The 19155-nt window shown below is 33.4% G+C and overlaps 1 protein-coding gene across 1 annotated transcript in view; it reads right to left on the bottom strand.

Annotated features, from left to right (window-relative positions):
- Positions 1 to 410: 410 nt before the first annotated feature.
- CCDC102B (coiled-coil domain containing 102B) overlaps positions 411 to 19155 on the bottom strand; it is a 94118-nt gene continuing 75373 nt past the window's right edge. The window contains exon 5 of the mRNA XM_065752980.1: positions 411 to 878. Coding sequence (XP_065609052.1) covers positions 789 to 878 — 90 coding nt within the window. The 3' untranslated portion in view covers positions 411 to 788. The remainder of the gene's footprint in view (positions 879 to 19155) is intronic.

The raw sequence follows: 19155 nt of genomic DNA, 5'->3' as shown, positions 1-19155 counted from the left end.
GAAAGGAAAGGAAAGGAAAGGAAAGGAAAGAAAGGAAAGGAAAGGAAAGGAAAGGAAAGGAAAGGAAAAGAAAGGAAAAAGAAGAAAGAAAGAGAAAGAAAAAGAAAGAAGAAAGAAAGAAAGAAAGAAAGAAAGAAAGAAAGAAAGAAAGAAAGAAAGAAAGAAAGAAGAAGAAAGAAAGAAAGAAAGAAAGAAGAAAGGAAAGAAAGAAAGAAAGAAAGAAAGAAAGAAAGAAAGAAAGAAGAAAGAAAGAAAGAAGAAAGAAAGAAAGAAAAGAAAGAAAGAAAGAAAGAAAGAAAGAAAGAAGAAAGAAAGAAAGAAAGAAAGAAAGAAAGAAAGAAAGAAAGAAGAAAAGAAAGAAAGAAAGAAAGAAATGAAAGAAAGAAATGAAAGAAAGAAAGACAGAAATGAAAGAAAAAAGAAGTAGACAAAACAAGACAAAAAATGCTGACTTTCATTTAAGACTCATTGTCTTCACAGAACCAACTATGAAACTCTCTTTTGCCAGGTGCATTGTAAATTAGTTTTTTTTCCAAAGTTAAATTATGGGGTACATCAATTAGGATCCATCTTTTGTGTTAGAAGATGGCAATTAAGACAACTGCAAAATATTCTAAGTTGGTGCACACTTATACATTTCTTTGGTCCTTACTCAAATAATCATGTATGTAACGTTTCCATGTATGCTGTATGTAATTTGACCATTTAATTTTCCCATTTAAAGTTTTAAGTATTTTGTCTTTTTTTTTTCCTGTTAACCTCATTGCTGCAGGTAAACTCTCATGTCTTCACTCACTGTCTTGGTGTAATCTCCAACAACATGCAAGGAACTTTGCCTGGTCCCAGACTCTGAGCTCGTTTTCTTCTGTCTCTTTAATCTGAAATGAAATTGTTTAGAAAAAAAAGTGTGATGAGAGCACTAGGTGGAAAAGCCAGTTCAAATTTTAAACAATTGCAGATCAAAATTCTTCAAAGAAAGCATTTCAGGAGAAGACCTGTAGAATTTAGATGAGACACAATCTTACAGTATTGTTACCTTTATAGTACATGCTGGAAATTTTTCAATTGATTTTTCAATAAACATAAAAACAGAAAACAAAACACAACAAAAAAGAGCACAAGGTTTTAAAGCAATTACTCGGAATTGCCTTTCACAGGGAGTAGTCTACTCTTGCTTCCCTTCTGATGACTCAATCCATTATTTATTGATTGATAGTTTTAAACTGCAGTACTATTGATAATATAACTCCTTAGGTGTTTTTTTTTTTTTTGGTTTGGTTGTTTCTTTGTAAGTTTTAATTGGAAGAAACGAATGTGGAGAACAGTGGAAAAGATAATTTCAACCTCTCATTCACCTAAATAAAATCTCAGATTCTGTCCGTATCATATCCTGCACTTTCATTGGAATCCTGTCACAAACCACAGTGCAATTCCTATGTTTTGTGTGTGCGTGTGTTTTTCTTACATAACTTGATCAAGTTTTCAGAAAGGGGAATTCACAAACTGTATGATTAATCTTGACATTAGGAAGTTCTTTGTAGCTGTAACTTAATCCCTGTCAGTGAGAATGGATGCTACTACATGCTACTACACAAACATCTAACAGCATATCAGTTGCTTAGAAAACATGTTAAGTAATCATTGTTTAGGAAAAAAAAAAAACAACAGCATCACAAATAAAAATTATTCTGGGTTAAGGAAGCTTAGTATAAAACTTTCATTTGTACATGTTCGTACTAATGTATTAAAAAATCAGAGCTATTATTGCAATGTGATGGTTTACAATGGCACTGTGGACACGATGCTACTGTCTACTGATGGGCATGCCACTTATCTTTACAGATACAGACTAAATGCCAAGACCTACATCAGTAAGAGTCAGGAAGCTGGTAGAATCTTCACCCTGCTGGATACACGAGACGAGGCTAATCAGAAACTTCTCTGTCATTATGGAGTTTCACAGGATTTTTTTTAAACATATCACTTGAAACAGTGTCCCTTTCAATTACTTGAATTTCATAATGTCAAATAATAACTTTACTTTATTAAAAATCTAGATAAGTCTTATTAACTGCTCATTATTAAAAGTATTTGTGAATATATTAGTGCAATATCATCTATCGTTCCCTCATTTTCTATTCATTTTGCTAATCTATAATATTTTAATATAACATAAAATCAATAAAATGAGCAACTGAAAGAGTTTTAAATTAAAGAAACTAAAAATATCTAAAATATATTAACCGTACCGAGTGAGTACTGGCTTATACTGTTGCCCTGGGAATATGCATATTACATTTTTGAGGAAGATCATGTTACTTATTTTTAAATATTACTTTGTTCAATTAGAAGCACTCGTTCTGGTACTTCACCGTGTATTGTTTATCTACCATCTGCAAAATAAAGAGTTTCATTCTGACTTTTATTTCCTAATAAAATTAATGTAGTCATGCTTATCATGAACTACTAATCAAGGCAGTCCATGCCTACATAGGTAGGTATTTCTGAATGTTTTTGCAAAATGCTTGCCAGAACTCACTAGCATGTAGACAATTTTATTAAAAACAAGTTCCAATCTGTAGTGAATCACAATACTTTAGAGAGCCTATTGATAATCTAATGTTCAAGAAACTCCAGTCATTTCCATACTGCTTTTAAGCAGTTCTCAAACCTAAGCACTCCGGACAAGACATAGTGAAATATATCACACATATGTCAGAAGGATTTGGCTCAGTTGTTGTACACTTTTTTCAAGATATAATTCCTTATAATTAAATGCGACAATAGGAATGAAAGGCCTGTGGAATTTATCCGACTGTGTGCTCCAAAACTTGGTCTACACCTGATGGAGAGATGCTGCAATGAGGTCAGGACAGTAGCAACACAATTATCACAGAATAAACTTGTATTCCTATTACCATTATTGCCAGTATACTAAATTCAAGAGCTTATATGTAAGTATGCCGTAATGATTAAAAACAAAAACAAACAAACAAACAAACAAACAAAACAAACACATACATTTGCAAAGAATTAATCCTATCAAGTTTTATACCACAAGATAAAATGAGCTCCACATTTTCCTACCTCAACATTAAAAACATTTGTACTCTAAGACTATGTTTGCATCTGTAGTCACCTAAGGCAGCTTCGCATTATTTAATTTCTTAAAGAAAATCACAGGCAAAAAATCAGTAAGGAAAGTTATTCATGTTAACATGCAAGAAGCTTCATAAAAAATGGATATGAAATATTTCTTCATTTATCTACCATGATTATGAGTAGGATGTATGGAGTTTCTCATGCCATTTTTCTAATCACAGAGAGATTCAACACTCTTGAACTGTGAGTTTTCATTATACCTCTACCTGCTGATAACATAGTATTGGAATTGTGATCACTGTCACAGTTTCTGTCAATTATTTATATTATCTGCATGTATGTTTAAAAAGTACTAAGACCTAACAGTATACTCCAATATTTTACTCAAAGTCATATAAAAAGATTGTTCATGAAGGCTGTAGAAGGTGGAGGGAGGATTGTAACTACATTCAAGAACAACTCATCATTTTGTGTTTAAATTAAGCGTTTAAAGAAAAAAAATAATTTTTCTGCACAACAACATACACTTCTAGAATATTACATTTATATGGTATGGCTGATACCTTGGGAGTTTGGTAAAGTTTCTGTCTGGGGTATGCTTATGAGAGTTATTCAATCTACATGTGGTTTCTGGGTGCATGAATGCACCATAAATGTCATGGACTTTCCCAGTGTATAAATTCTTCTTATTTTAATTTCTTATCTATGTACAACAGATTCAAACTGAGCTGCGTTGTTCAAAGGAAGCTGAGAGGAGCTAACAGTTCAGCAGCAGGTTGGTCACTGATGGCATACTTTGATATTAAATTTACATTAAAGGGGCAAAAAAACACCACAAACAAAACAACAGAGATAAAGGAAAAACATGTCTTTAGAGAAGGAAGGAAGGACGAAACATTACTTTGCATTTCATCCAAACATTGACTGCAGACAGTAGAGATTACATTGAATATGAGAGATACACTTTCAGAAACATTATTAAGAGCAAGGAATAAAAATTCTAATTATATTTTATACAAATATTTATTCAATTAATGTTTCTAATTAGCAGAAAATTTTCTGTAAATATTTTTTATCTCAGCTATTATTCACAACTCTGTTTATGCAGGGCAGGTTTGCTACAGACCTGGATAAATCAAATTAAAACAAAAAACAATACAAAACAAAAACAGTAGCAACAACAGCAACAAACAACTTAGAAAACAGACTAGATTTAAAACATGAAAACAGTATTTTTAATTAAAAAAAATAAAGAAATCTTTCTCATTGGTAGTCTGCACCAGCTGGCCTTGGCAACAACTTGCACCCCAGAAATGATGGAGCATTTCTCATCTATGTGGTGTAAAAAGAGCCAGGTTAAGTGGGAACAACTTCTGCTCCAGTGTGCTGGTGCTCTCTGAGGCAGGATGGAAGTATCTGACTGCACATTGTCATAATTTTAAGATTTTTGTTATTGGTATTCCACATTATAACATCATATAAGGCACTGGGAGTTAAAGAGTTAATCCTCCAGTTCCGTGAACTGATGAATTTCCGGGTACCTGTTTTTCAGAAGAGAAAACCTGTCCCCGTTTCCATCTCAGAGGGAAAAATAAAACTGCACAGATTTTTTTCTCTTTTTGGCAATATGTGCTGCCTAGCCATCTAACCTTCAGCTTTAGAATAAGGCCTTCAGTTTTGGACACTCACTTATTTTATTTGATTTATTAATGTCAATTCCATATAATATTAATTATATTAATTATATTATATTAATTATATTATGTTATGTTATGTTATGTTATGTTATGTTATGTTATGTTATGTTATTTTGCATTCTGATATCTTATTCAGTAAATTAGTTTTCCTCCTCAGATGGTCTCTGCTGTTTTGTTTTTAGGTCCACCCCCCTGCTCTTTCTCTTTTCCCGCTTCCCCTTTCCTGGGATGTGGGTCTGTAGGTCTTCCTGCCCCATTAGTTGCAAAGCCAGGCTGAAACAGCCCATAAACCACTGACACACATGTACCCACACTGTTCATGCAAGGCATGGTCAGCTCTGCAGTTGTGTGAGCAGTTTATTAGGCCAGAAGAGAGTGAGTTAAAAGCCCTTTGTACATGAAAGGACTACAGATCTGTGTTCACAATTATTCCTTAAGAGGGATTAAAATTGTGGAAAAGCCTAAGAACAAGATTAATATAGAATTGTGCTAGGAGAAAAAGAGTCAAAATAAAATGTTTGTCTTCTGAGGTAAAGATAAAACATTTTAAAGTCTTTTCTTTAACAGCAGAAAAATAGAAGGTGCTATCAAAGTCAGATAATGAAATCATGGAAATGCACAGGCATATAAACAGGCAGCATACCATATGTCCACCAATATCCACTACAACAGGAACATTAAGAAAGCCATTAAAATAGTGTCCCCATTGTGCTCAGGTATACAATAACATATGGCATATTTCCTGCTTCACTGTGCATTTTCTTCATTTTGTTGCTCAGCATCACTAATTTAGATTAATATAGTTTGTGCATGTATTTCTCTACAGAATATTTAAAAATTCATCATTTCTGCTTAAAATTAATACATTTTAATGTATCAGTATAAGAAGTATTATTATAATATAGGACTTTTTCCAAACCTTATTTAACTGGGTTAAATAAGAAATAATTTTAAGCTACACTGAAATAATTACTAATTATGTCCTCACACAATTTTCTATAATGGTGCCACAGTGAAGCATTACAAAGTTGTTGGCATACTCAAAGAAGACTTTGCAAGGATAATGGGGGTGTATCTCAAAAGTGTGAACTAGAAGTAAAATAGTAGCTGACAAATGTAGCAGTCACAAGAAATCACAAGAAATACAAACTGAATTTTTTTCTCTACCTCTGTGTGTGGAGAAAAGACAGAAATCAAGATGTCTGAAAGCCTTTTTTCCTTCATGGATATTTATATCCAAAATTCTGAAAATGATAAAGAAATGCCAGAATTGTCATAAATAAAATGCAAAGCACTTGAGATATATTGTTTCTCTTTGTTGTGTTTAGAAATTCTGTGTGCCTTGTAGAATTTCTCAAATATGACAGTAGGACTATGAAGTATTCTTCGGAAAAATATGTATTTACAAGACAGGATGGAGAAATGGGGACACTCTGATATGAAAACAGATTAGAAAGAAAAAAGGAAATGGTTAAAAACTGTAGTTTGTATCTTCGTAGTATAGACCGTGCCCAAAATTTATCTATTCTCTTTCAATTGTTTTTTCTTCTTGAAAATCAAATTAGGATTTTTGTACTTTTATTTTTATTATGAGATTTTTGTTGTTGTTTTGGCATATAAATATATTGCCCTTTAACTTTCAAAATTATTTCGAGTATGAATTTCCCTGGTTTCTTTCTGTATACTGTGCGTTAGAATGGCTACCACAAAAACTTGTATATAATTACTTGTAATATTTCCTCTACTGTGAAACTTGGCAAAATACATAATTTTTTCAACAAACTTACAGTACTGCCAATGGGAAACAGCAATTTGCAACTGAGTCACTGTAATTGTACAGACTAACCTGAGAGTAAGATTTCAGGAGACTGAGTAGTTCACGCCACCTGGCAAGTCATTTAAGAAAGGCAAAGCATTAATGCAGTGAGCATAAGGTCTATTTAAAATTGTTATTCATAAATTCAGATTTTGTTACCAGTGAGGTTTTCCAAAAGAATAATCACTCTCATTTATAAGGTAACAGTTTTACTCTTCCAGCACATAATAAAAATTAAGATGACCTTTGAAAATGCCTGATTTAGTTTAAGCTATTTTTCCTTAATTTTAAGATAACCCCATATTTCTGCTTGGCTGACTGCATAATATCTACTTTCTTCAGTTGTACATTTTAGAATCTGATCATGTCATGGTTGTGGTATGCATTCATCAGAATGAGAAAAAAAAAGTGCTTTTCTGAAGAAAATACTTGTTTGAAAGAAGATGTTCATCCAGTCTCCTCTTGAAAAAATAAAAAATCATAAACAAACAAACAAACAAACAAGAAATAATTTCAGTTTCAAAAGAACTGACAGTAACCGCATGACCTTTCTGACTTTGATTTCTAGGATAATCTAAATGTAATAGAATGAACCAAAATTTACATATCATCCGCAGAAAGAAGTATAATATTCACATCTTACAATGTGTTTTCACCATATCCATTACTATTTATGTCTCATATTGTTGTATCTATAAACACATAATGTAAGTTACATTACAATAACAGATCTGAAAATGTTCTCATATTTGAATACAAAGCATACTTAAGCTTTTTTTTTTTTTTAATTTGTTATACATACAGTATGGCTAAATAGAAATACTTTCTTACACTGTTCTCTGCAAATCATTGTGACTGACATTTCTATCATATGCATTCTACACTTAAATACCCTTAAAAGAAAAAAATAAGAAAAAAGATGTAAGAAATATTGAATATTGATCAACTTATCGTGCAGTCAGTTTTGTTTTATTTTTTCATGTCGTCAAATTAACACAAAACAAAAAAAAAGCCACGAACTTTTAACTAAAAGACTCCTTGTTAAACAACAAACAAAAGCCTACTTGGGAAAAATAGATGTTTTAAGTAGATATTAGACTTATCAGTAGGTAGCAGGAGACTTATTTGTGTAATGTGATCTAATCTTTCTTGACAAAGGGCTTCTGGCTTTTCTAGTCATACAGAGAATGCAGTTTCAATAATATATATATTTAATTTTTCTCTATCAAGTATAATTTACACGGAAGTCTCTTTTTCTTACTTTTTTTTCTTTCCTTTTTTCCTTTTTTTAATGGCTGAAATTAAAAAAAAAAAGATAAAGTACATGTGGCAAAACTGCTTTTCTAATTCCTTTTATATACATTAATTCACTTTCTCTGGTATTATTTTCAACTACATAATCTTCAGACCAATGAAAAGCATGATCATCTTTCATCCCAGCAATTACATGCTTGCTAGCTTCAATTTAGTTCCATTTACCTTTTCAGAATTTTTAACTTGAACAGTTGTTCAACATGCATCTTCATTACTTCTCCTTTACTTCTTCCAGGTATAAAAAGTATTCAACTCTGTAGCAGATAGTATTTTTTTTCTTTCCTTTCCATCATTGACTTTCTATTCTCTGCCTAAATTTACCTCCAGTGGAGTATTTTAAGAACCATGCCAAGCCATTTTTAATGTACTTTTGTTAATCTCTCTCTCTCTTTTTTTTTTTTTTTTTTTTTTTTACTTTGGTAACATTACAGTAATGAAATTCTTATCAGAAAAAAAAAAACAAATATGTATGCTTAACAAAAGAAACTCTTTAATTACTGAACCAACCCCCCCCCCCCCAAAAAAAAAAAAAAAATCTTCAAATGCAGTATCATCAAATACATCTCCTACAGGCAATACTTTCAGGCAACACTACTATAAATTGTTGTATAGTTGAATGAAAATTATATGAGAGCATTGGGAAGCACTAGAGAGTTCTGCAGTGCACCATGTCCTGCCTTGGACCATTGCCCAAAATTACACTTCATCTTTGAAAGTATTACTGCATGATATCTCTTGAACTGTCTGTAGCAGAAACAAACACTGTGCATCTCTGCAGTACTTTGATTACTAGCTCTGCAACAGAAAAAGCATGTATTTTTCAACTTGTATGGTTGAGAGACAGAATGTGTATGTGCATGTGGCAAGCACTTATTCTGTTCCCTCTCACTCCTCCCAGCTTCAAATTCTGGCATAATACAGGCTGCTATCTCACAAACTATTAAAGATATCACACAGCTAGAAGATTATCTAACAGGAAGAAGTTTAGTTTTCAGATATCACAAAGCAAAGATCTCTATCTCCATCATTTGTAAGGTTTTGACTACTGAAATCATGTGGGAACTGACTAGAAAAAAAGCAAACAGTGATGATAATCTGCAGATGTTGAACATTCTCTTACATCCTACTGTGTCTGATAAAATAATCCAAGTGCTTTTAGAACAATCACCTTAGGTATGCAAAAAGCAGGGAAAAAGAAGTGATTCCTAAATCAGAGTAAAACAGACAAAGCCAACAACACTGATGTTTTATCTACCAAAATGTTAGATGACCAAACTGATGTTTACCAAATATCATTCGTAGTTTTGGTTTCATACTGGAAAAATGAAAAGAAATCAAAGAAAGGTGTCTATTTCTCAAAAAGAACCACTTTTTCAGTAAGAAAAGATGCCTGAAATTTTCCACATCTTAATTATATCCATAATTTATTTAATTTGCAATAAAATTCAAGACCAGTTAATTTATTGTCTGAAAACTCAATTGAAAAGTCTAATTTTATTGTGACAGTGCTAGGATACAAGCTGGCTGTTTTTCTGATGTCTGTTTTCTGGTAGTTCTTCAACATCTGGAACAGTTGTATCAGGAATGTTTGAAAATACATCCCTGAAATCCTTGCTTAGTACTTGCATAATCTTTTTATTTACTTGTTCAGCATTTCAGACAACACGTTTTGGAACCACTCAGTATGCTTTTCCTGAGTAATCTCTTAAAGCAGATTCACATAAATGAAGCCTTCAATCATTTTCAAGGACCTTTGTTAGACTTCCTGCAGTATTACCATGTATTTGTTGTACTATTGTACTGGGAGCCCTGTCACTGGACTTCACTGAGAAAATGCTGTTCCCCTTCTCTTCATTTTCCCTTCATGAATTCATATACACTGATAAGATTCTCCACGAGAATTCTCCACATGAAGCAAACCAAGGTTTTTCAGGCTTTCCTCACTGAAGAGATGCTTCAGTTACTTCATCATCTTTGTTATCCTTCATAACCTCTCAGATGGCTTATCATCTATCCCATTAGAGCTTCCCACATTCCCGCTGCTTTCTCACATGAAGTGTAACTCTCTCTCCCTACTGCCCTAGCGTGCTCTTCATAAAGAGACTGTATCCAGCTATTGCAGTGTTCCAGTCATGTGAGCCATCCGACCACATCTCTGGTATCCCAATTAAATCACAACCCTGCAGCTACACACACAGATCTAATTCCTTGTTGGTTCCCTGTGCTGTATATACTGGTGTACAAACACTTTGTATGGTCATGAAGTTGTGCTGTTTTCCAAGAAAATGAATGAAAGTTTCCTTCTTTAATGCTGTCACATCAGCATTACTGATGTTTCAGGTGGGTCTCTTTCTGTTTTGTTGATTTCAGGTCTTTGATGTTCACATCATCCCTTGTTTTCTGCTTGCCAGTGTGATCAGGTGGAGCAAAAGACACCTGGTTCCATAAGTCACCGTCTATCAGCCTTTACCATGATGCAGGGCTCCACGTCTTAACTTGGTAAACACAGACTGCATGTCCCTTTCAATACAGTTGGAAGTTTAAGCTTTTTAAGATACAGACGTGGGGAAGATCCAGTGAATTTCTTCTTCGTCATTAATGATTCTGGGCAACATAGCGAATGCCTTGTATAACTCTTTTACTAAGCAATGCAGTTTTGCTACCAACGTGCAAAGAAAGGAGGAAGGAGCATAAGGAGACATCTCCCCAATATCAACCTCACTGAGAGTCTCCAGACATTTATGTAGAGCTGCAGCTACCTTAGGATCTCTTTCTAGGTCAGCAAATTAGCTATGTCAATAGGATGGCTCCAATAGGTGCTGGGGAGTACCCTATGGGATATCATCACCATTGCTGTGACATTTTGTGACATTTTTCGTAGCAGAGCATCTGGCCATTTCTGAGCAAAGTGATGAACAAACTGCTGCACCTATTTGCTCTCTTTGTTATTTGTGCTCTCGTTCTGACTTCAGTGCCATCTAGTTTTCATACTAGGTCAACAGCCGTGTCACGCTAAGCTTATCTACTAACTTCATGATTCTGCAAATCTCACTTATACCCCTCTTAGTTCTTTACTAGAGTCCAATGCTTTTCAACTCTCTCTTTCAAAAGCTACATATCCATCAATTTAACCCAGTCAGAAGCTGGCACATATACAATTGTAGTTTTAGTATTTATGTTCAAATATATATAAAAAAAAACTGCATTTTTATCTAAGATGTAACATTAGCAGTTCAAATTATATGCAATTGAGGGTTAATTTTACATGTCTCACTTTCAGTATTTTCTGTTTTTCTTCTGTGTGGATTGGTTTGATTGCTGTTGATATTCCCTTTCTGGCTATCACTTTAAAATTTTCTATTATTTCATATATCTAAATCTTTCACAACTTTCAAAGATCAATTATATTAGATTACTCTTAAGACATTTGAAAGCTCTACTATTCAAGAATATTGTTGCAATACCAAAAAGAATGTGTTTATATTTCTCTTAATGGCATCAAAAAAATAACAGATTATTGGACTAACATGCTGTGTAACTCTTCTGTGTACAGAAATAGATTCCAGCATTTTGTTATGTTGCAAAATCAGGCATAACTTATTCCCTTTATTTCCTGAAAATTCACAGCAGAATCGTCATTCTACTGGGACCAGAAATCACAGTAGCTGGTTGAAAAATTGTCTGTGTGGCAATTATCTTAGATTTTAGGAAATTTTACAAGGTTTTATAGAAGGTACAGAATCAACATGATCATTATAAATGTTTTCCTGGAAAACATGTAAAAGGTACCACCACATGTGTATATATATGTCCATATAGATTTAAAGCATAAAGCCTTGCTAACGTTCAGACTAATAGGTGTGAGTTTCTATTTCAAACAAAATCAGTACTAATGTCTCAGAGTTCAAGAGGAATGAGCACAGACTTTAGTCTTTTATATTTCAGACTGTGATTCATCTCTGTAACAGATGTGCATAATTATGACTTCAAGGATGAAGCTGAAATACAGTTTCACCTTCGGAACATACGGAGCTATCTTCATCATTTCATTTCATGCAATATTAATTTGTTCATTAATTTGACAAATTTAAGTCATTCAGACAATTAGCATACATTATATTTCATTTTTGACATGAAAGCAAGCCTAAAAAAATCTCAACATCTCCCTTTTTCTCACTTAAGAATTTAAATCCATTAAAGTAGTCCAACTGGAGTCCAGCAAAGCTCGTTGAAATATGTAAAATTGGAGGCATCAAAATTCTCTTGCACCTTAGCTGTATGTGATCTGTTTTCACACAACACATCTAATTCAGCACAAAATTTGAAGGAGTACTTCTCCAGCTCTAACTTTTCCCATCTTCACATTAGAATATCTCATTTTTCAAATCTTACAAAAACAGCTTTGGCTGCAAGTTTCCACTTTAAAAGAGGTCAAGACACTAGAATGTGAAAGTAGATCTTTAGATATTATGAATTTAATTAATCATTCAAATGACAGGTTTCCAGGACCTTCTGCAAAGTGCATTATTGCATATAAATCTCAGCAGTTGGTCACACATCACTTTCTAATTAGTGCACTTTCATATTAGTTGGCTATATTCTTACTTCTCTATTGTACTCCTTTGCTGCAGCCATATCAATTAATTTTTTTATTATTCTGAGTCTGTGTACTTTACAACAAATGACAAGCTTCCAGATTGTTCAGTTCTGAATAGAAGTAACAATTTTTTCCCTAGCTCCAAAATGCAATTTTTTTTATGTTTCTGAATAATTCTAGTGCAGTACAAGTATACATCTAAATGTGGGAATTAACTCTGTAAATGAAATATTATTTCAGAAAATGAAACATCATAAAAAATATATTTCTGCATGTCAAGGAAGCAACTTGGCTTACAATTTGAAAAAATGTACTTCAAAACCAAAATACTGCTCATCTGGTTTTCCCATATTAAGTTTTGACATTTTACTTAAAAGCAATTTCACTACAGTTACAATTGAAATGTGAAAATAGCTGATGTATTTTCTCAGATCGCATTGTGTGAGATGTACTAGAATGTTGATTGCTAATGGTGTTCAGTAAAGGTCTGCATGGGGCTTCAAAAATCTTCCGTGTCTTTGGTTTGCTGTTGCCTTTAAATGTCCCTCCAAAGTGGATCAGAAGACCAAATCAGTTTTATAAGCTTTTCAAAAGCTTCTTTTAAGAAAAATGAGTCACATACTATTTTTTTTTTCCCTCCCATATGACAGTATGTACATATCACAGTAGAAAGCTTTCAAGTGTGGAGGTGATGGATAACCAAGCTACCACCTTAAAAAAAGTGTATACAATAATGCAATCCTTAACTTCTTTGGAAATACTGTTAAAATAAAATATTTCATATATATGCTTCACGTACCTATCTAAAGTCTAGAAGACGTTCTTCTGGTTTCAGGAATAACGTATTACTTTGTGCTGAGAAGTGATGAGTACATCTAAAAGATTTAATTTAAACTCTCAGGAATAAAGAACAGAACTACTGATACAGAAACTGACATGATGAATTATCTGTTGAAGAATCTTTGAGAACTGGAAAATACACAGATGAGTACAGAGAAAATGTTTTAAAATGCCTACTGGTGACAACTAACCTGAGCCATGCTGCACATTAAAAATGCTCAGTATAAGGTCATCCACTTACTCTGATACATTCAGAAAAGCTGTATTTAAAATTATTTCTTTTATAATCAATATGCAAACAGCATGGATTTTCTAAAAATAATTGGTTTTAAAGTTACATTTTAAACTTACTATATTTTCTATTAGCCGAAAAAATACCCAGCAGCTAAATTACTGAGCTAATTATTCTATTAATCATTCTCAAAATGTTGTTTGTCTTTGACGACAAAACAATTTCAGGAAAGATCAATAATGCACTTTAAGAACACTTATGGTGATGCTCTGCTTTTTTTGATTCCTATATTTAACACAATCACCCACCAGTTCACTATGCTGAACATTTCAGTATACGAAACATTTCAGTATATCATTTTGCAACAACGCATAAGAAGCAATGTGTGTGATGTTGTGGACATTACTATGTTATCAGCACCAATAAAATAAAACTAGACTTGGCTAATTGTATAGCTAAAGCAGAAGCTTCTCTGCTGAAGTTAAATCACTAACTTGAACAGCTTATCAACATCTAAAGCTTAAAGAAACCATTGAAAACTTCATATAAGAAATAGCAAATACAGAGATGCCATTTGCAATGTCTCACTGTTCTCTTCCTATACTCATTTTACATATCGTAACACAGTCTCTCATGTTCATTGAAACAGTATCCTTGTGATTCCTTGCTTCCAACATAGTAGGTTAAAAAATCAAATATTTTAATCTGTAGATTAGAGAAAGTATTGCTATGGTGCTACAAGTCAATCAATTCTCTAGATACGAATCACTTCTCGAAATCTACTGATTCACAGTTGTTTAAATTTGTCACCTCCACTGTGATAAATTGATAAATATATCCAACAAGAAATAAAATATAATTAAATTAAATATCTTTATGGGTTACTTATTATCTCTTCTGCAGTGACAGCAATATTCCATGCAGTTCTTTTCACTTCTGCTGAGTGTAAATAATTCTTTTTTTAGGAGAAAACTTTCACACAAACTTTCAAACACAATCCTTCAGCAACTTTGCAGAAGTTCCGATTTATTAGTTTTAAGCCATAATTTACTGTTCCTGCATATATGTCTAATAAAATCTGAGCAAATACTCATGGAAGGTTTTTATCTAGTAAATAAAGAACATGCATAAAAAAAAAAAAAAAGAAAACTCCAAATAGCTAATATCTAAATATTGACTGAATAGCAATGTTTGTTGTCTATTAGGGAAGGTAAAAGTTCCCTAGAAAGTTAAACAAGATCAAGACTATTGTTTCCTCCCTTGACATAAGCATTTAAATTGATTTTTCATACAGCCAATTGAAGAATGAGTACACCCTCTCCGAGCCTGAATAAAAACTGCGAGAATAATTCTTTCTTCTTCTCAAGAAATGATAAGCCAAATTCATCCTCTGTTTATGACTTATTGTAACATAGCAGTTACAATAATACCTCTACTGACAATAATTCCTCTATTCAATTTCTTGCAAACTTTTATCAATATTAACTGTTTCCTAACACACCAGGTAATAACATTGTTCTCTCTAGTCAGCAATAGATGCTACTTCCAGCCTCAATGATCTACATAGCCAGTCATATTAAACAGAAAAGGGTTCTTTATGCTGGCACTGTTTTTCTCACCATGTTTGGAAATCCTCAGCTAGAAAAAATAGACTTTACATACTGTTACAGAGTTCAGCAAAGGAAAACAAACAAACAAACAAACAAACCTTCCTATCAATATGGTTAGCAGGCAGGTACTAAGGCAAGATGAAAAAGTACATTCATAGGAAAACAGCAGACTCCACTATGGAAAGAAAAGGAGGCTTGCTGAAAATGTCAGCTAAAAATTTTTAGGAATGTCCAGCAGAAGTTGTAGAAGAGTGAACGATGCTGTGTATGATACCTTAGTGTTTATACATCACATACTTCACTTCTTATTTTTCACAAGGAAATTACAAAATATTAGCTCACTGCAGTGTGGTCACACAACCCCGTTCTTAGATGCTCTATGAAGTAATTTAAATCTTTATTCTCAGGGATATGTCATTTTAACAAATCTAGAAAACATCCTGTAAAGGAAAAAATTTATATCTAGACATAAAGCTCACAATACCCATAAATTATTATTTGTTGCTATTTGGGATGCTGTAGTTTGCTTGGTTTTAATTTATATGATAGCTGCTGTCAGTTCCAACATATCAACCATGAATAATAGAAGTAGACTAGAACTGTTGGAGTATCTGCATTAAAAACAGCAGCTAGAACTAGCCAGAGAAATGTCAAAGAATAGCACAACTATTGCATTGTTAACATGACTATTCAGTAAAGGATAAAATGAATACGAATTAAAATAGTAACATATCTAATATCGTTTGTTGTATATAATGCTTGTAATATACGCAAGTATACAATACTTTTTGTTGAATTTCTAGGATTTTTATCATATCTAATCTATTTTATAAACAACAGGTGCTGAGGATTGTGCAGGATCCAATCACATGCAAGTATATTTCAGACATATGGAAACGTTGATGCTAAAGGTTACGCTCTCAAATGCAGTAGGAAGGCTTAAAAGAGATTGGACATTTGTGTAGACAACTGGTCTGTACAAAACATTTGGAAATGATGTCTAAAGCTCTTAATTCCAAGATTAAGGCTAAACACAGTTTATTATGCAGATAGATTATTCCCAGTCAACCTTCTGCATATATAAGTTTGTCAAGTGACTGATACTAGCTGAGGAGTGGGCGGAAGCATTCCCTAAAAACATGCTGTTTTAATTAGCGTAGATACCTTCTGAAGAACCATCAAGGGGCCTGAACAAGACTGTGATTTCAAGCACAAAAACATTTTTGGATCAAAGTAGGTGACGTTCTTACATCATATGAGACAAAGTACTAATCTCACAAGTTGTTCTATTTATGCAATGTACTGTATTTTCTAAAAATATAAATGCTGCACTGTTATAAAATGGAACACTTTCAATTTAAGACTTTGATATTTTATCTGATCTACTGTGTGATCTTAGAGAGCCATGACAAAGTTCCTGCCTAGTTCAGAGGGCTGGGGCACCTCTCCTATGATGAGAAGCAAAGGGAGTTGTAGCTGTTCAGCCTGGAGAAGAGAAAGCTCCAGTGACACCTATAAGTGTACTTCCAGTAGCTAAACTAACTTTTGACCCTATAAACTTTCAGGGAATTGAAGTAGGAGCAATTTATATACAATTAATTCTTTTAAAATCCAATGTACAGATTTCAAACTACTAATGTACTCTTAGTTTTCAAAATAAGATTTTTTAAGCTTTTACTCAAAAAGTCCAGATTTTCGCAATTTTATTGACAGATGATAAGGATAAAATGCAGCTACAAAATAGACTGGGAAACTGAAACATCTAAGAGATGTTTCATGAAATAAAATGGTTAAAATTTCACATGCTAAGTCTCTCATATATTAGTGACATATAAGGCTTTTAAGTAAAAAAATATTTTGAATAAACAAAAATCAGGTATTTCATTCACAATTTCATTTGTAGTAAGAAGATGAAATAACTAGGGAGGTGCCTCTTGAACTTTTTGAACACTTGCTTTTAATCAGGTTATTTACTTTTGGTTCACTTTTTAGCTGGTGATAGTCATGCATCCTGCTCTCAACTTGCCCACAAAGAGGGCTACAGGTCAAGCACAGTATCTTATTTTTGCTAGCATGTGCTTTCTGCTTTCTCTGCCAGTATTGGACTTCATACCAGTACATGTGCATACAGTCCAAGCAATTAAGTCCAAGAAAGAGCTAGAAGGTTATAGAATTAATAGAGGGGATGGACTCCACTGATCCTAGTATTAAAGGTCTTTTCTCTATCAATGGATATAATAGAACATATATATAAGTAATTACAAATACCTCACTGTTACTAACATTAGAGCTCTAAAATGAATTTAATAAATTTAAAGTGTTGTGGTTCTGTTGTAGTTGACTTAGTACTTACTGCATGGGCTATGTTCTATAATCAACAATTTATAAAGATTTATATGCCAGATCCTTCATCAGTAATGAGCTTAATTTGACCAAATATTATTAAGTATCTTAATTAAGTCTTCAACAATGGAATTTGTTTCTTAGGCAGTGCTGTTTTACTGCAACCCATTAGCCTGTTACTAATATATGAAAGTGAATTCAGAGTGCATAAGGCAGCACACAGAGCTAGCAGTGCTTATCTGCATAGTGTTGTTGCTATTCTGAGATCTGAATGCTGGTGCTTTTCAAATAAAATTCTGTAATTGCATAATAAAATTTAAAGTAGCAGAGGAAAAAAACTAGATACATTTTTTCCAGAAGAAAGACTCATGTACATACAGATTTGTTTGTCTCTGTTGAGATTACTATAGTTTGTTCAGTAGTTTAAGAGATTAAAAAGATAGCTACACTGTGAGTTTTGTCAGATTAAAGTACTACAGTTGCAATACTGCAACCAAATGGGGAAAACGGAAAATGAAACCATTATTTTTCTCCTACAGCATTTTCACTTCTCTTCCTCCTATACATGTTGAGAGTTTTAGAGTTCTGGTAAGCTGGAGTAAAAGTTCAACAGCTACTTGAAATATCAATATTACAGAGCTTGGATTTGCATAACTTTTAGGCTCGTCTGCTTTGGACTTCTATCTCTTGACTCACACAATCTTTTAAATTGCTTTGTCACGAGCTATTCACCCAGTGTACCCACAGATATTAGGCAATACAGAAAAGTTGGAGACCAGACTCAAATGAACCAAAAAAACCTCAAATGAATCACAGCAGTGCCTAAATGTGTATTATAATACAACACAAAATAGTGATGTGTTTTGGGGAAGATTATAATTCAGAACATATATTTGCTTTTAAAAATGGTTCAACAAGAAAACAGTGGGCATCCTCCATCAAGATCAATGTAACTCTTTTGAGATCTGTAATTCATGGAAATAAAGAATGGTTGGGGTTGGAAGAGACCTTAAAGATCTTCTCTGCCAATGCTGAGGACAGCTCCTACTAGATCGGGCTGCCCAGGGCCCCATCCAACCTGGCCTTGAACACTTTCAGGTATGGGACATCCACAGCTTCTCTGGGTAGCCTGTGCCAGCACCTCATTACCTGCATAGTAAATGATTTACTCTTTAAGTTTTTTATCATTATCCCTTGTACATTTCCTCTTTGGGTGTTAATTCCCATCTTTTCAGAAGCTCCCCTTTAAGCACTGGAAGGGGAATCTCTGAGCCTTCTCTACACTAAACAACCCCAGATTTCTCAGTCTCTCTCCATAACAGAAATGCTTCAGCACTCTGGTCATCTTTGTGACTCTCCTCTGGACTCATTCCAACAGCTCCATGTCTCTCTTTTGCTGGGAATCCCAAAGCTGAATGCAGTGCTGCAGGTGGAATCTCAGAAGAGCAGAGTAAAGGGGAATTATCACCTCCCCTGACCTTGTGGCCACCCCTTCCTTGATGTATCCCAGGGTATGAATGGATTTCATGACTGCAAGCATGTACTGATGGCTTATGATCAGTTTTTCATTGATAAATCAACTTTATAATTGTCTCATTCTTTCC

Source organism: Cyrtonyx montezumae, unplaced genomic scaffold, assembly GCF_038088225.1.
Source record: "Cyrtonyx montezumae isolate F1298 unplaced genomic scaffold, pur_monq_1.0 scaffold_8, whole genome shotgun sequence".
Classification (NCBI taxonomy): domain Eukaryota; kingdom Metazoa; phylum Chordata; class Aves; order Galliformes; family Odontophoridae; genus Cyrtonyx; species Cyrtonyx montezumae.
Note: the sequence above shows the minus strand (reverse complement) of the source record. Positions and strands in the feature narration are given on the sequence as shown.